This window comes from Strigops habroptila, chromosome 1 (genome assembly GCF_004027225.2).
Source record: "Strigops habroptila isolate Jane chromosome 1, bStrHab1.2.pri, whole genome shotgun sequence".
NCBI lineage: Eukaryota > Metazoa > Chordata > Aves > Psittaciformes > Psittacidae > Strigops > Strigops habroptila.
Window position 1 is genome coordinate 67,000,996 of NC_044277.2, and position 16,612 is coordinate 67,017,607.

Here is a 16,612-nt window from a genome sequence, read left to right on the forward strand (position 1 = left end):
TCTAAGAGGTGATTTCTCTAAGCTTGAACTATTGTTTATTCTGACTTTTAAAAATTATACTAGTGAGGGTTGGTTTGGTTTTGGTTTGTTTTTTGTTTTTTTTTTTTTTTTAATATAAAAACCACATCCACATGGCTGTTCTTATTGCATCTTCTGCCTTGCTAGAAATAAATGTAATTTGTAGTGATTTTCCTTAATTGCATCTACTTGGCTAATTATGTTTGTGTTTAAAAAAAATTATGTCTTCCTGGCTGCCCACTAAATAAAATATTTTTAGTAGCAAACTTCCCTCGTCTTTCTCTGTTTTCTTTTTAAATGGCTGATTATAAACCTGCAGTAGAAGAGGTTTTACTGACTTTTCTGGATCGCTGGATTTCTGGTTCTCTTCAGAGAGAAACAAATAATTGGAGTTGATTCTTCGGAGAGGTCCTATGACTTAGTGTATAAAAGAACAAAGAGTGAAGAGTGCTGAAGTCTGTTGGGTGTCTGAATAAATAGGTAACTTCTTAAAGAGTTCGTCTTTGCATTTTAAATCCATAGAGTTTCTGAGGAAGAACCACCTTAGAGCTTTGTCCTCAAGTTCTAAACTCCCTTTGCGGTCACTGGTTCTATGTTTGAGATCTTTGAAATTTGTTTACTGGCTGTAACTGTCAGAGTGATCAATAATTAATATGATTTATATGGAAGGTTTAACACTTTGTACGACTTTGTGCCAGATAAAGGAATAGGGAATTAATGCTAATATTAGCATGCATGTGGAATTAATTTTCTGCCTTGAAAAGTGCCACAAATAGTATGTATTATTGATTAAAAAAAAAACCCCAACAAAAAAAAACCCAAAACAAAAACATAGAAACAATTGACTCTGAATTATGTGAACATAAACAGTATGCATTATTATGCTGGAGGAGAGGAGTGGTTCTGAAGAACTCTTAGTTTTATCTAGACATAGGTAAAAGTAAATTCCTGCAGCATAGATGATGTGATTTTTCTAAAGGAGTCTGCACCCTTTTACTTTTACAGGTCAGCAGGTGGAGGTGGTGGTGGGGATCTTGTTCTGTATGTTCAAAGTGATTTGAACATACAGAATGATCTATAAGGTATAGTGTAAGATAACAGTTCTTAGAGCAGCCCTTCTAGGTTTTGCCTTCCAGACACAACACAGCTTTGTGGCCTCTTTCTTGCCCCAATATCCAGTTTTTGAGAAACAGTTTTTGGCATGACGGGTCCCATACCAGGCTGTACAGTGTGACCCGTAAGTGTTTTTGTGGGGAGGGAGTTCAAAAGAACTGTTAGCTTAAATTAGTAGTGATGTTACACTGATGGAACTTCCCCCTATAGGAAGTATGTGCTGTACTAGGCATATAGCTGTACAGCTGCACTGGCAAATCTCTTGGGTATGGGTCAGAAACAGAACCTGTGACTTGTCTGGCTGGGATAGCAGGGACTGTGCTGACTTCCTTTATAGAAGCCAGAAGATACTTTTGGCTTCTACTGCATGTGTGTCTGACTGGGCAGTACTGCTGGTCTTAGAGAAGTCTATGCTGGAGAAAGGTTTCCAGTAAATCCTTATCAGTAAACTGTTCTGTTGTAGACAGTCATAGTGTCCTATTTAAAAACAAGTTAAAAATATTGGGAAGAGTTGAGCACATAAACGTTCAAAACATATATGAAAGACGTGTGTCCATATGGAAAATTCTGTTTCTACAATTGCATCTATTTAAAACCTCTCTCACGGAGCATTCAAATGCATACATATAAGAAAGCAAAAAAGTCTTTTGAAACTTTGGTACTGCCATTAGCATAAGATAATGGAGAGTCTTTGCTAAACTCCCCTGGGATTCTCTTCTGATAACATTTGCCTCTTTTTCCTCGTTCTCTTTTAGGTCAGCTTAGTTTATGCCGGTGTTCTGTGTTATTTCTCAAATGCAATTTAAAGTCATTACCTAAAATCTTCTCTCTTTCCAGCAAAATGGCACCTGTATCCCACTGTGATACAGGTGCAGGAGGGCAATGATCAAGTCACTTGAGGAAAGAATAGCATTCTGTGTCATGTGTTTGACGGTATCATCTCTTAGAGGTAGCTGCCACTTCAGCACAGCTTAGCTTTACTGCATTCTACCTCTTTCTCGGGGGATGCAGAACTGTAAATTATATTTTCAGTGAAATCATGTAGGTTAAGAAGTCTCAGCATAGATTTTTGTTCTCCTCATTCTAAGATACTTTGTGTTTCCTCAGCTGTATGCCTGAACCTAAGGGGCATGTAGTATTTCAAGCAGGTCAGGAGAGGGAGCTGGCAGTCTAGGGGTGAAAAAGAATCTTCTTTCCGTACAAATAACCATTTCCTTATTATGCCTCTGAGTGTCAAAGTGTGATGAGGTAACTTGTCTGTATCTGAAATAACAGGAGTCTGGACCCACCTCTAGGACATAAAATTACCAGTAAGGTTTTTTTACTACTTTGTTCTGTGGCTGACGGTAGTTTTTATCTGTTGCCCGAGGATCCCATTTAGAAGTGTTGACAGTGCTTTTCTCTTGAAAGAGGTCTATGTTGCCAGTAGTACATATGGGTGATAGGGACAGTAAGCAGAAACTCTCACCTTTATCCAAGTCCAATAAAACGAAAATGTCGGTGTTGATTGTAATGTTGCCAAGAGTAACTGCACTTATAGGGCACCCATCACAGTATCTGCTTGCCCTTCATGTGGCTTTTGGAGAGATTAAAGACTCTTCAAAACAGCGTGCCCTTCGGATGACCGCTGACATAATCGAAATGTAAAACTGCCCTGCATAAGGATTTCCCCACTGCCATGGGTTAGCCTTAGCCAACAGGCTCCCACCCAGCCCCTCATTTGTTCTCCCCATCTGCAGGATGGGGGAAGTATGGAGATAAAAGACAGGGATAAGAAAGCTTGTGGGTCAAGATAAAGACAGCTCCTTCCCAGGCTGAAATCTCCTTCACTCCTGGCTTTTGTACCCGCTTTCTTCCCACCACCACACCACTTGTGGCCAGTGAGTCCATTGTGGAGATGGCTGGAACCAGCTCCAACATCTTCCCTGAAAAAACTAGGAAGTGGTGAAATTCTCCCTTCCAGATAACATAGGTCTTGAGACATGGTGGTTTCATGCTTCTCTTTTAACCAACAAAATGGATTTCTGATGCTCTAGGTGTGCTACTATAATTAGTTCTTGAAGGGCTGTACTGTAAGGCACGATTAGCAGAAGTATGTGTGTTGAAAAGAACTGCAAAGACAGATTTCAGTAAAAGTTAGCATTGTAGATATCATTTTACACAGCTGGTCCACTTGTACTTGCCCACTTGAGGAGGAGGGAGAATGTGTTTTGACAGTGGGGAAGGAAGTGAGTGGAAGCAGGGATGCGTGAACTGGCAAAGGAAACCTTATACACACCCTTCAAATCTCACCTGACTTTCTTGAATCTGTTTTAAGTAGTGCCATACATATGGCATCTTTCCAACAGATTACGAGGCATGGTTTTGGGCTCTTTAATGATTGTTCTGCATGTAAGGTAATAATTCCCTCTCTGCTATATTTTCTGTATATTCTCTATGATGCTGTACTGCCGTTCCAATCTTTGATTCATCTCAATGAGTTTGTACTTTAAAATAAAGATCTTTTTTTCATTCCTGTTGCAGAGCTTGAAAATAACATATTGTTCTTCCCCCCTCAATTCTTTTTTTTTTTTTTTTTTTTTTTTTAGTATTCACAAGTAACTGCTCTTACATAGCAGGCAGAAAGCTTAGGCTAACACAAGAGACTTGGCCAATGTCATGCTAGCATGGTAAAGGTATCATGATCTGACTAGAAACCCAGTGCCATTTGGGTTTATGTAGTGCTTTGGCTGGTACATATAAAATATGGTGATCTATTTATTTGTTCTTGTTCAGGCTTCTCTTCCATACCAGTTCTATAGACTTTTTACCTTCAATCCTTGCTGTCCTGTGAAGCTTGTGTTTTGCAGTCATTAATCCCTATTTCCAGCTTCTTTTAGCAGGAAGTGAACACTGATTCTTCTTGCCAGTAATTGATGGAGACATGAGAGTATGAGTTCTGTTGGGAAATGATGCTGTGCAGCAGTAGTGTGGTTTACTATACCCAATGTTTGGTGATTACTTATTTTTCTTATAACTGTAATTTCTCTCTGCAAACTGTCATTGACGTATTTGTCTCAGAAGCCTAGCTCACTTGCATTGTTATGTACCACTCGCAGAGACAATGTACTTAAATAGTAGTATGCTGTTTCTTGAGGTTCCCCGTATCTCCTTAATGGGATGTGACCAGTCAGAGTTACACATATTTGAGGGTTATTTTTATCATAGGCTTTGAGAGTGGCTTGGTTTGTTGGTTGGATGTTAGGGGTTTTTTTGCTTTGGTGTTTTGTTAGTTTTTGAGGAGTTCTTTGCTTATAAGCTGCTTTGCTCAGGAAATCAGTTTTAGTTTGGGGACTTGACAAAAATGACTGGCAGCGAAATGTTTGTGCTTTCGAGGTTATAATAAGTAAATGCCATTCAGTGGATTTTTTTGTCTTCTGATGAATGGTTGGGGGTTTGGTGTTGTGTGTTTGGCATTTTCTGTTGTTTTGGGGTTTTTTTGCAGGGGGAGCTTAAGGTGATTTTTGGCTCTCATTTTTAGCTAATTTCTCAAAGGGGTTAGAATGAATTTTGTTCTCCTTCAGCTAAAAGTTCATATGCATCATCAGTTGCATTTTCTTCTGGGTGCGTTCAGGAATGCTGCTTGTTTTTGTGGTCTGTACTACATTTAAAAGTAATTTGCATGCAGTAGCAGGCTCTGAAGCAATCGTTATTTGAACAGTGTCACATTTTCAACTGAGCTTGGAGCCAGAAGTGAAAACTTGAGTCAATGGTTGACTTGTAAGAAAATAACCTAACATCTTTGCATAGCTTGAGCAAGTTAGCCAGCCTCATAGAAGTATGATGTGTTAAGAAATAACTTGCTTTTCTTTTATTCTTAACACTGAATTTATTGTGTATTGAAAGAAAGCAGTATTTGCATAATTTCAAGCACAGAAATGCAGCTCTCTCCACAATATCATGAATCTGTTCATTAGGTCCCCTGGGAGGAGGGTGGGACAGGCACCAAGGTCATGGCTAGTTTGCAGAGAGCAGTGTGCCCTCTGCAGAGTGTCATCTCTGGATGGAGGCCTGGAAACTGGAACTTGAAAAAGTGTTACCATGTTTGACAGTGCTACCTATAGCAGTGTTGCTGGGATGGATAGCATGGTTTTCAGTGCAGCTTTTGTAAGCCCAGCCATGGCCTCAAATACACATACTTGGCTGAAGCTGTTAGATATCGTAGCAACTGTGATGTATAATATGTATCTCTTTTTAGTTGTGCTGACTCTAATGCGCCTGCAAGAGCACATCCAAAGGATGATTTCACTGTAGTCACATACCCCCTAATGACTAAGCTTGGAATGTGCAGAGAGTGGTATCCATGCCACCCTCCTCCCAAGGGTCCTAATGAACATATTTATAAAAATATAGAATTTTGTTGCAATTTTGTGCTTAAAATTCTGCAAATGCTGTCTTTTTCAGTACAGGTGGATGTGTTTGAGAAACTGACTAGAAGAAAGCAAGTTAAAGAATTGTAGAGTCATAGAATCATAGAATCGTAAGGGTTGGAAAGGACCTTAAAGATCATCTAGTTCCAGCCCTGCTGCCATGGGCAGGGATGCCTTGCATTAGACCATGTCATCCAAGGCTCTGTTCAACCTGGCCTTGGACACTTCCAGGGATGGGGAGTCCACAGCTTCTCTGGGCAACTTATGCCAGTGTCTCACCACTCTCATAGTGATGAATTTCTTCCTAATATCTAATCTAAATCTACCCTCTTTCAGTTTAGAGCCATTTCCCCTTGTCCTGTCGCTACAAGCCCTTGTAAAAAATCCCTCTCCAAATTTCTTGTAGGCCCCCCTTTAGGTACTGGAAGGCTGCCATAAGGTCTTCCTGGAGCCTTCTGTTCTCCAGGCTGAATCAGCCCAGCTCTCTTAGCCTGTCTCCAGAGCAGAGCTGATCCAGCCCTGCAGCATCTCCGTGGCCTCCTCTGGACTTGATGGAGCAGGTCCATGTCCCTGTTGTGTTGGTGGCCCCAGAGCTGAGTGCAGTACTCCAGGTGGGGTCTCACCAGTGTGAAGTAGAAGGGAAGAAGCACCTCCCTCAACCTGCTGGTCACGCTTCTTTTGATGCAGCCCGGGATACAGTTGGTTTCTGGGCTGTGAGCGCACACTGACGGCTCATGTTGAGCTTCTTATCAACCAACACCCCCAAGTCCTTCTCCTTGGGCCTGCTCTCAATCCAGTTGTGCTTGAGATTGCCCCAACCCAGGTGCACTTGGCCTTGTTGAGATGTGAGGTTCTCAAGCCTGTCAAGGTCCCTCTGGATGGTATCCCTTCTCTCCAGTGTGTCATCTGCACCACACAGCTTGGTGTCATTGGCAAACTCGCTGAGGGTGCACTCAGTCCTACTGTCCGTGTCGCTGACAAAGACGTTGAACAGGATTAGTCCGAACACTGACCCCTGAGGGACACCACTTGTTACTGGTCTCCAGCCAATTTCTTATCCACGAAGTGGTCCATCCATCAAATCCATGTCTCTTCAGTTTAGAGACAAGGATGTTTCATAAGACAGTTTCAAATGCCTTGCACGAGCCCAGGTAGGTGACGTCAGTTGCTCTTCCTTTATCCACCAACTCTGTCACCCTGTCGTGGAAGGCCACCAAATTTTTCAGGAATGATTTGCCATTAGTGAAGCCATATTGGCTGTCACTGATCACCTCCTTATTTTCCATGTGCCTTTGCATAGTGTTCAGGAGGACACGTTCCATGATCTTGCCAGGCACTGAGGGAAGACTGACCACCCTGTAGTTCCTTGTGTCTTCCTTTTTTCATTTTTAAAAAATGGAGGTTTCCCCTTTTCCAGTCAGTGGGAACTCCACCAGACTGCCACAACTTCTCAAATATGATGGATAGTGGCTTAGCCACTTCATCCACCAGTTCCCTCAGGACCCATGGGTGAACCTCATCAGGTCTCATGGACTTGTACACCATTCAGGTTCCTTAGATGGTCTCAAACCTGATCTCTTACAGCAGGTGGTTCTTCATTCTCCCAGTCCCTGCCTTTATCTTCTGTTTTTAGCAGTGTGGCTGGAGCACTTGCTGGTGAAGACTGAGGCAAAAAAGTTGTTGAGTACCTCAGCAAGAATAGATGATAACAAGCACCAGGAGTCAAGGCTAATTAGAAGACCAGATGGCGTTATGCATGTTTAGCCTGTAGTATGTCTGAAATGCTGGGGAACAACTTTGCCTATGACTCTTCAAAGGCAAAGGAAATTCTCTCTACTAAGCACATAAAGCCTTAGTTATAGGTTTGAAAAATGGGTTAATAATAGTTCAGGTGTAAGAGGACTGAGCAGAATATATGTAGCTACCATGTTCCAGGAAATGACAGAGAGAGGAAATGCTGATGCGTCCCAGCAGTTATAAGGCCTGTAGAGTAGAGAATCACTAGCTACAAATGCTCCTTTAGTAACTTACTAGAAGGTAAAACCTGGTGTCTGTGGCCATGAGATCGTAGCAGCACACTCTGAAAAAATATTTTATGTATTGCAGAATGCATGATCCTGTGTTTTCTTTAGAAAAAGAAACTAAATCTGCTCTACCTACTCATTTCTGCTACTACTCCCTACTCAGTTTGGGACACATTACAGTTAATTGGCTTTGACCTTTTTCTTGGCACTAGTTTATTTTACTTTTTTTTTTTTTGCTATCATTTTGTCAACTTAGAGGCTATTTCATGTACCTCCTGGAGTATTTGACAGGTTGTTTTCCCAAGCACAACTTCAACTATTTCTGAAATCTGCTAATAGTTAGTTTATAATGCTGTGATCTCAGCTCTCTAGTGTGACTCGATAAATACAGCCACTCCACTTGGGGTCACGTAATGCACTGTGCTTGGTTGCTTAATACACTTCCATTTGGGGAAGATGTGCAGAGAAGCTCTCCAGCTTTGCTGTGTGTGCTCTAAGAGTGGTCGATAGCATTCTTGAGCTGTATCTGCACTAACATGGGACTTTTCTGGTTTGTATGTCTCCTTTTCAAGCCCTTTGGCAAAAAGCTTTCAAACAACTCTGGAATAGCTAAAATCAACACTCATCAGCCTGTTTAGACAGGGCCAGTTGGTGTAAGATGTCACTGGCTAATGAATTTGCCCTTTCCTTCATGCCAACCAAAAGCATGTTAAAACCTCTTGCCTATTCACATGTCAAGTCTGGAAGAGATTCTAATTAGAGAAGTTAATCTTTGTTTTGCCAGGTTTTCGCTGACAAGAATTTCCACAGATTCCCTGAGACTGGAAGTCTTTGACAGCTAAAATTTAGCCCACTTGAAACACGGGCCATGCGACTGTCACTGTGGCTCTACATGGTGCTTTATACCCACGCCAATTTGGGTCCTTGTTGGAGGACCCAGCGATAAGTTAAACATGTAAATTTTCTTGATGCTTTGATGATTCGTGGTCCCAAAGAAAATATGATGGGGAAAAAGCGGGAGGGAGGGGGTATTTAAGAGGGGCTCCCAAGTTACAGAGTGAAGGAAACTGGCACGACTTTCAGGTAGGACAGGGCTGACTGACATGAAACACCTTTTCTTAGATTACAGATAAATACAAGAAGTTCTTTACTGTGAGGCTGGTGAGGCACTGGAACAGGTTACCTAGAGAAGCTGTGTCTGACCCATTTCTGGCAGTGTTCAAGGCCAGGTTGGATGGGGCTTTGAGCAACCTGGTCTAGTGGAAGGTGTCTCTGCCCATGGCAGGGGGTTGGAACTAGATGATCTTAAGGTCCCTTCCAACCCAAACCATTCTATGAATCTCTGATCTTTGTGGGTTTTTAGTTTTAGGAGTTGCTCATCATCGTGAAGCTTCCCAACTTGCAAGTGTAATTCAGTCTATGTTTCTTCAAGGGCAAAGAGAGGCAAAAGGGAACAGAAGTGACTGCTCCATGCTAGTTCAGTTTTACCAGGTTTTGTAACTTTCATTACATCACTATTCCAAATTATAGTAACTTTCATAACAATAAAGTAGTAACTGTACATAATAGTAGATGTATATTGTTTGTTGCCATCTACTCTCTTTTTTTAAAATCTAAGTTACACAGGTCTCTTTCATCTGACAGTTCTGAACCATCTGTGTAGCAAGGTAGGACTGTAAAACAGTCTTAGTTTAAAGTTGGGTATTTTCATCTGTCTCTTCAGAAAACAAGCACAAGTTGAAGGTCTGTAGAGAAAGTGTGATTTGTTAAAGTCCAACTGATTAGATCTACTCAGAAAATTTTCCTGGATGAAATCAGTTTCACATTCTTTATATGGTACCGGGTTTTGAAAGAGAAAGCATTTTTTTTTTATCGCCTTTATCTAGAAGAAGGGGAGGAGGAAAATACTGTGAAGATCAGAAGTTTCTCATCATACGGACATTTTTTCCATTAGGGACCACTTTTATTTATGCATATGCAATTCCTGAGGAAAAACCCTTCTATTTTACCTATACCAATTTTATTAAATGCAATTATATTGCATTTAATTTGATGCACAGGTACCAATTTATCAGTCTGCAGTCTGACTCCCTAGCTTGTCACACAGTGAAGAGGCAGAATGAAGGAGAACAGGTCATCCCTTACTGCTAGTAGAGGAAAGGCGTCACTTTTATCTCCCGCTTTAGTGTAACATCTCAAAGAAAGTTTTTTGTCAGCAGTTTGTTGGCTGTAGCAGCTTTATCACCTAAGCAGTATGAGCTGCTGGGAAAGCTCATTTAGCGACAAGTTAAATGTTATAATCTCCTGTAAACTATGTATGTAATACTGAATTTTATAGCCTAGCCGTGCTGTACACAGCTATTCTCTGTGTAACACACATGTTGAACATTAACTATTGTTTGGTTACAGAAGGTGGAGTGTGCTCACTCTGGTTTCTATTGGGTGCATGGCAGTCAAAGATAAACATGCTAGTAGTTAATGCCATAAAGCAAGCAACCAGGAATAGAGAGATCATAGGGCATCAAATCAGTCGTTCCTACTTTTATGAATTTCTCATGTCTTATGGCTTCTTTTAACAAGTGCTGAATTGACTACATATCAGAAAATGTGTTCTGGATACCTTTTAGCAAACTTTGGCTTATAGCGATTATTGTACATCTAAAGATGATGGTTTCTTAGGAATGTATTGCTACAAGGAGCTGTTGTATTCTCATTTTCTTTAAGAATGTCTATTATTCACCTCTTGCTCCTCCAAATTAATAAAGCAGTACTTCACAATGGTAAATTAGTGCTTAATTTAAGTTTTTGTGCAGCTTCTTTTAATGGAGCCCCGAATACTGTTCTTGAAATTTGGTAAGATTCGATTTCTGTGCTTCTGCTTTGTTAAAACAAACAAACAAAAAACCCAAACAAAAATCTGCCAAACCCCCCTCAAAATCTGATACATACACCTAAGCTTGCTTGGCCTTCTTTGAAAAATAGAGTGAGATTAAACTCTTTATCTTGTTTCTGCTGAAGAAGACAGATTTTAGACAGCTTGGAATCCTGGGCAGCAGTTGTGCATGTTATGATTGATGGTGCTTTTGTGCAGAAGACCAAACGGAAGGAACTGAATGCTATTTAGGTCTTCAGCTGAAATCAGTGAATTTTGCTACATTTTGTGATGAAGTGTGAATGCCTAATATGTTAGAGCTTTAAAAAATAAAAGATCCTCAAAGGTATGAGGGACAGCAGACACAAAGTGTTTCCAGATCTGTACTTTCCTGTATAAAATAGGCCTGTAGCTTTGGTCTCTTATTGATATTTATGATCATCTTATGTATTTTTAGCCAAGGGGTTTTTGTTCTCAGGAACTTGAAAACTTCCTTCCTTAAGTAACTCAACATGGTCTGCATGAAAACTTGGTTTGTAATTCCCTCTTAATCCTACCCACCCGTTACATCCAAGCTTTGCTGCTTCTAGTGGTTGAAGTTGAAGCACTAGGTATCTGAATTCTTGGCTTACCCTCAGAACAAGTACACAGGCCAACGCAGCCTAGCTTTAGGATCAGCTAACTTTTCTACTAGAACCGTAGCCCATGACTGGGGTTAGTTTTGTTTCCATGCCTGTGTTTCAGATGGCATGCCAAGTAAGAATTGTTGCTTTTTTTTTTTTTTTTTCCCTTTTTTGTTTGTCCCTGTAAAGGATGTAAAAGTTATTGCAGTTAGTAACATTACTGAAAGATTCTTATCAAATTCCATTAATTTTCCTCAAAGTGCTTTTCAAGTATTCAAGCTGTCCAGAATTTAGTTTGCAGCTGGAGTGGTGGTGTGGCACTGCATAACTGCAGATTTCGGGCAGATGTCAAGCAAACTTTTCCTGGAGAATTTGGCTGTCTGAGGTTTAAAATGCCAGCTCTGTGACTTAAAGGATATAAGCCTTTCTTTTCTGTCTGATACTTTGAGTTAGAGTGAACTTTGACAGTTTTCTTTGAGAGTGAAGTCTAATGCTGTTGGAATAGCTGCAGACAGGAACAATGTGTCACTGTGTCTTTCTTGAAGAAAATAAATGTCAACACAATTCTTTAGAATAATTAGTAGTTCTCTTTAGAGATTATTTCCTATTGTGCATCTCCTCTTCCCCATTTGAACTTAAAGAGAAATCCACCCAAACAAACCAACCCACACCCACCCACAAAAAAACCCCAACAAAACCTTTGTTTTCTGTTACAGAAAAATGCAAAGGGACAGGAGTTGTTTGACCAGATTGTGTATCATTTGGACCTTGTGGAAACTGATTACTTTGGCCTACAGTTCATGGATGCTTCCCAGGTTACGGTGAGTATAACTTTAGTTTATTTTTGTGTTCTGTGGTAGTTTGTGTTGCCTATTATAAATGTTTTACTGGTGCTGTTTCATGGAGAGATGTAGGCATTAGGGGACATGCTGCTGAAACAGCTGATAGCATGTTTGATTCTTACACATAAAGCCAAATCCTCTAAATGAGTCACGTGACGCTTTATATGATATGCACATGACATGATCGCACATGGCATGATTGCACATAAGCAAAAAACCAATAATTGTGGGTAAAGAAAAATGTTTTATGTTTAGTAGGCTCATGGTATTAAAAATGGTTTACATCTCTCTCGCAAGCAAGGGTTTCTTGTAACTCCTATCTTTACTGTTCCATATACAGATTATTTTTACTTTGTAGAATTTAGTTTCATTTAGATGTATTTGAAATAGAGAAAAATTTTTCTTCTTTTCCCCTATCTGGTGACCTCCAGCATCTACAGGTAAAATGAGGAAGAGAAAGGACCATATTTACAGATGCGGGTAGATAGATGTATTAGGAAGATAAGGTTAAAAGACTGCAACCTTGTGGTTGAACTTTATTGCTATATATTTAGTCTTTTCCATTGTTCATCTTATATGCTGAGGTATTGATATGACAGCAACCTGGGTTGTGGACAGAGAATATGCAGACTTGAAAAATAAGTGTTTGCTTTTAGGTTATCTGGTCAGTAAATGTTTTGTTCCATAAAGCAACAGGTGACAGATGTATTCACTGCTATTAGAGTAATCAGAAAATATAGCTGCAATATTGACATCTTGTGGAATGTAGCTTCTAACTTTATAATCTTAGAATTCTCAGCTTTATTCTCTAGCAAGGGTGGGACAATGTGATCAGGTCAGATCAGCATTTTATCAGGTGCATGATCATCTGGTTTACTAATAACTTTGGACAAGTCGCCTGTTTGTTGTTTAAGTATTATAACGACTTGCTATTGAGAAAGGGAATCTGTACTTTTGGGGAGAACCGGTGTTATCTATTTAAACATTATCCTGATATCCCAGTTAATTTAAGGGTATGTACTTATCACTGGAACATGGTCTTTGAATGTAGTATGTCCATAATGGGATTGGGGTTTTTAGGTAGTTTAGTGGGTATGTTCCTGATAACATTTGTTGCATAAATTGTGTGTCTTTTTATGATGGACCTGATCATAAAGGACATAGCTAATAGAGCAGAGCTTCCTCAGAATAGGCGAAACAGGTTATATTATTACCGATTGTCAAATCACCTAAAACTTGGTAGCTAGAAGAAGTTACCTAGCAAGGAGTTCTGTAATGTTTTAAAGAAGGGAAGCAGAAAGGGGGTGAAACATTTGTTCCTAGTAAGAAAGAGGGCAGATCAGAAGCAGATGACCTGGCTGAGGTAACAGAGAATGCTTATTTTCTTGTATAATTGCAAAACTGAAGGGCTCTTTTGAGTTGTAAGAAAGATGCAGCAGAGATGTGAGCAAGTATGTTTTCCATGGGTAGCTCTATTCCAGGTGTTCAGGGCAAAATGTGCCTGTATGTGTGTTTTAGCTTTGTGTGCTATTTCTTTCCTCTCTATTGGATGGGGAGTAAAACTTTGTGTCAACAGTTACAAGAGGGGTAAGTGCTGTGAACAACATCTGGGGGGCCTAAAAAAGTCAATGCTAGTTGCAGGACTTTGATAGTAAGGTTATGCATACCTGGATTAGGAGGAGTGTTTAGGACAGAGTTCTTCACCTGTGCTGGAGTGTGAGGCTGAAAGCTCTCATTTACATTGTGGGTTTGGGTTTTTTGTCTGGCTCAAGCTGGTCAGAGAGTAGAGCTTTGAGAGCTTCAAGGCACAAGCTTTTATGTTCCCCAGCACCCTGTGCAAAAAGATTCCATGCTTTAACATCCTTCCTTGGTCTGTTTTGAACTTGTGACCTACTCATTTCATTTGTATAGCTGTTAATGCATAGTCTCTGTGTGCTTCTGCTTAGTGCCAGCCCAGCCACAAAGTGGCAGTTGCGGGACTGGGGAGTTAAAGTTCTGTAAACTCCTTGAGGCTCTGAGCCTTTCTCTTTATTATATTTTGTTAAGTGCTAAACATATTTACGCCCCTATTATAAATAAGAGAGCAGAAAATAGTCTTTGAATAGTGGAGATTACTTCTGTGTGCTTCCAGGCGAGCAGCTTTTGAGTGCACTGTTCCCTGCAGTCCTATAACTTTGTCAGAGATGAGACAAGCAGTGTTGATAGCTGTGATTTTGGGGAAAAAAAAAAAATCATTATTAGAGCTGATCTGCTTTGAAAGAGAAAAAAACTTTGAACAGCTTATTTTTAATACCCGAAAAAAAGTTTTTCAATACAACCAAAAACCATAAAGTTGTGAAAAGCAAGATTTCAGCAGCAAGACAGAAAATGCTGTAAAGCCTAATTCAGTGAACTCTGCAGCAGTTTGTATCGTGCTCTTTGAAGATATCCATGAATAGAAGAATGTAGACAGTCATCTAGTAGTTTATTCTAAAGCAAAGTTGTGTGTGCTGTTGTATTTTAAGTTATCTGATACTAACTCCAGAAGTAGAAATACTCCAGGGGACATGGATTGTTAAGTATTATTAGTGTGGGGAAGAATTGATCTAGTAGAAAACCTTTATTCATAAGTGAGGTTTAAAAAGCAACACAGATATAATGCCTGCTGATGTTCAGCTCTTTGACTGATCACAATTTATAGGTTATAGTGTGGGATAAAACTGTACTGTAGTCACATTATAATGGCTTTGGACCAATTCTTCTTTTTCTACCAGGCTCAAGCAAAACTGATACTTGGTGCTCTGCTGCTGTTCTAGTGGTGGATCTTTCATTGTTCTCATCCTTTTTTTAAATTTCTGTTTTTGTGTATTTTTTATAATATGCATAATATAGTAGTACAGTGAGAACTAGAGTCCTGGATGTTTCAGCAGGTATTGATTGGGTCAGGGCCTTGTAGGGACTTGGTGCTTCATGACTGTGTCTGCTGCATCTAAATTTTCTTTTAAGGGTTCATTGTCATTCAGATCAAGAGGTTTTTCATCTACTTGCTTTTGATATTGCTGCTGTGACTTCTTAAGTGTGTGAGGGATATGGAAAAATGTGCAACTCAAACCAGTCAATTAGCCTTAGTGTGATATCTGGGAGTCTTTTTCCTTATGTACTCTTAATACTGTAACAACAAGGGTCCATTAGGCAGAACGAAATAGGGACAAGCCTCACTGTTCAATACACTGAATGTTGGGAGAAAGGGATACTGGTTAATATTTTGATAATGCAAAAGGTTTCTTTTCTGCTTCTAGTAGAAATATCCCATTTCCCCATGAATAAACTGTGAAATTCATCTGTGACTCTGTTTCCCCTCCCTAAATCTCTCTTGTTCCTCTGGATGACGAGCTCTTTAGGACTGTGGTTGTTGCAGGATGTGTGTCTGTGGGTTGTAGCCCAGAACAACAAATACCAGTTGCAGTTGGAGGGTCCCAAGAGCTGTACAGATAACAATATCCTGTAGTACTCAGTGCTTCAGTTACTAATAGTGATAGTGATATGAAAACCAGTTCAGTAACTGGACAGAGGCAATGTGCTTGCTTCCATAACAATGCAGAACATGTGATCAATGACTTCTTCCAGCTGTGGCTGTCCAAGGCTATATTGCAGTCTAGGAACACCCTGTGAGAGACTCCAATACACTAAGAATTCCCAGAGCATCTCCAGGTTTTAATCTTCCAGTAGCACTTACTGTTTCCAGGAGGGTTGGAGACTATTTCTCTGGCACAGACTTGAGAAGTAGCTATACAAGGCAGGTGGTTGCAATACTGTCTCTCAGTGGTGCTTCTCCACCTCTCTTCTAAGTGTAGAGAAGTCAAGTCTCCAGTCTATCCAGGACAACAAAAAGCTTTTGCCATTTTCTTTTGTCTTTGTGCATGGCCAGAGTGTAAGCTGAAGTGAAGGCTGTAGAGGTTGCTTCTGACAGAAGATGTCAGAATGTGCCAGTGGTAGACAGAACCAGTTCCAGACAGCTCCAAAAGAGACCCACTGCTGGCTAAAGCTAAGCCCATTATCAATGTTGGTGATGCCTCCAGTGATGTCCAGTTGGAAACCTGTAACGAGTGGTGTCCCTCAGGGATCGGTGTTGGGACCAGTCCTGTTCAACATCTTTGTCGGCGACATGGACAGTGGGATTGAGCGTGCCCTCAGCAGGTTTGCTGATGACACCAAGTTGTGTGGTTTGGTTGATACGCTGGAGGGAAGGGATGCCATCCAGAGGGACCTTGACACACTTGTGAGGTGGGCCGATGCCAACCTTATGAAGTTTAACCAAGCCAAGTGTAAGGTCCTACACCTGGGTCGGGGCAATCCCAGGCACAGCTACAGGTTGGGTGGAGAAGAGATTCAGAGCAGCCCTGCAGAGAAGGACTTGGGGGTGTTGGTTGATGAGAAGCTTAACATGAGCCGGCAGTGTGCAGTTGCAGCCCAGAAAGCCAACCGTATCCTGGGCTGCATCAAAAGGAGCGTGACCAGCAGGTCAAAGGAGGTGATCCTGCCATTCTACTCTGCTTTTGTGAGACCTCACTTGGAGTACTGCGTACAGTTCTGGTGTCCTCAACATAAAAAGGACATGGAGCTGTTGGAGCAAGTCCAGAGGAGGGCCATGAGGATGATAAGGGGGCTGGAGCACCCCCCGTATCAAGACAGGCTGAGAGAGTTGGGGCTGTTCAGCCTGGAGAAGAGAAGG

At 40.8% G+C, this 16,612-nt stretch overlaps 1 protein-coding gene across 3 annotated transcripts in view; it reads left to right on the forward strand.

Moving 5' to 3' along the window:
* Positions 1-16,612, forward strand: part of EPB41L4B (erythrocyte membrane protein band 4.1 like 4B) — a 171,982-nt gene that overhangs the window by 39,859 nt on the left and 115,511 nt on the right. For all 3 annotated transcript variants that reach the window (XM_030490937.1, XM_030490946.1, XM_030490957.1), the window contains exon 2: positions 11,776-11,880. In XM_030490937.1, the coding sequence (XP_030346797.1) occupies positions 11,776-11,880 (105 nt within the window). The remainder of the gene's footprint in view (positions 1-11,775; positions 11,881-16,612) is intronic.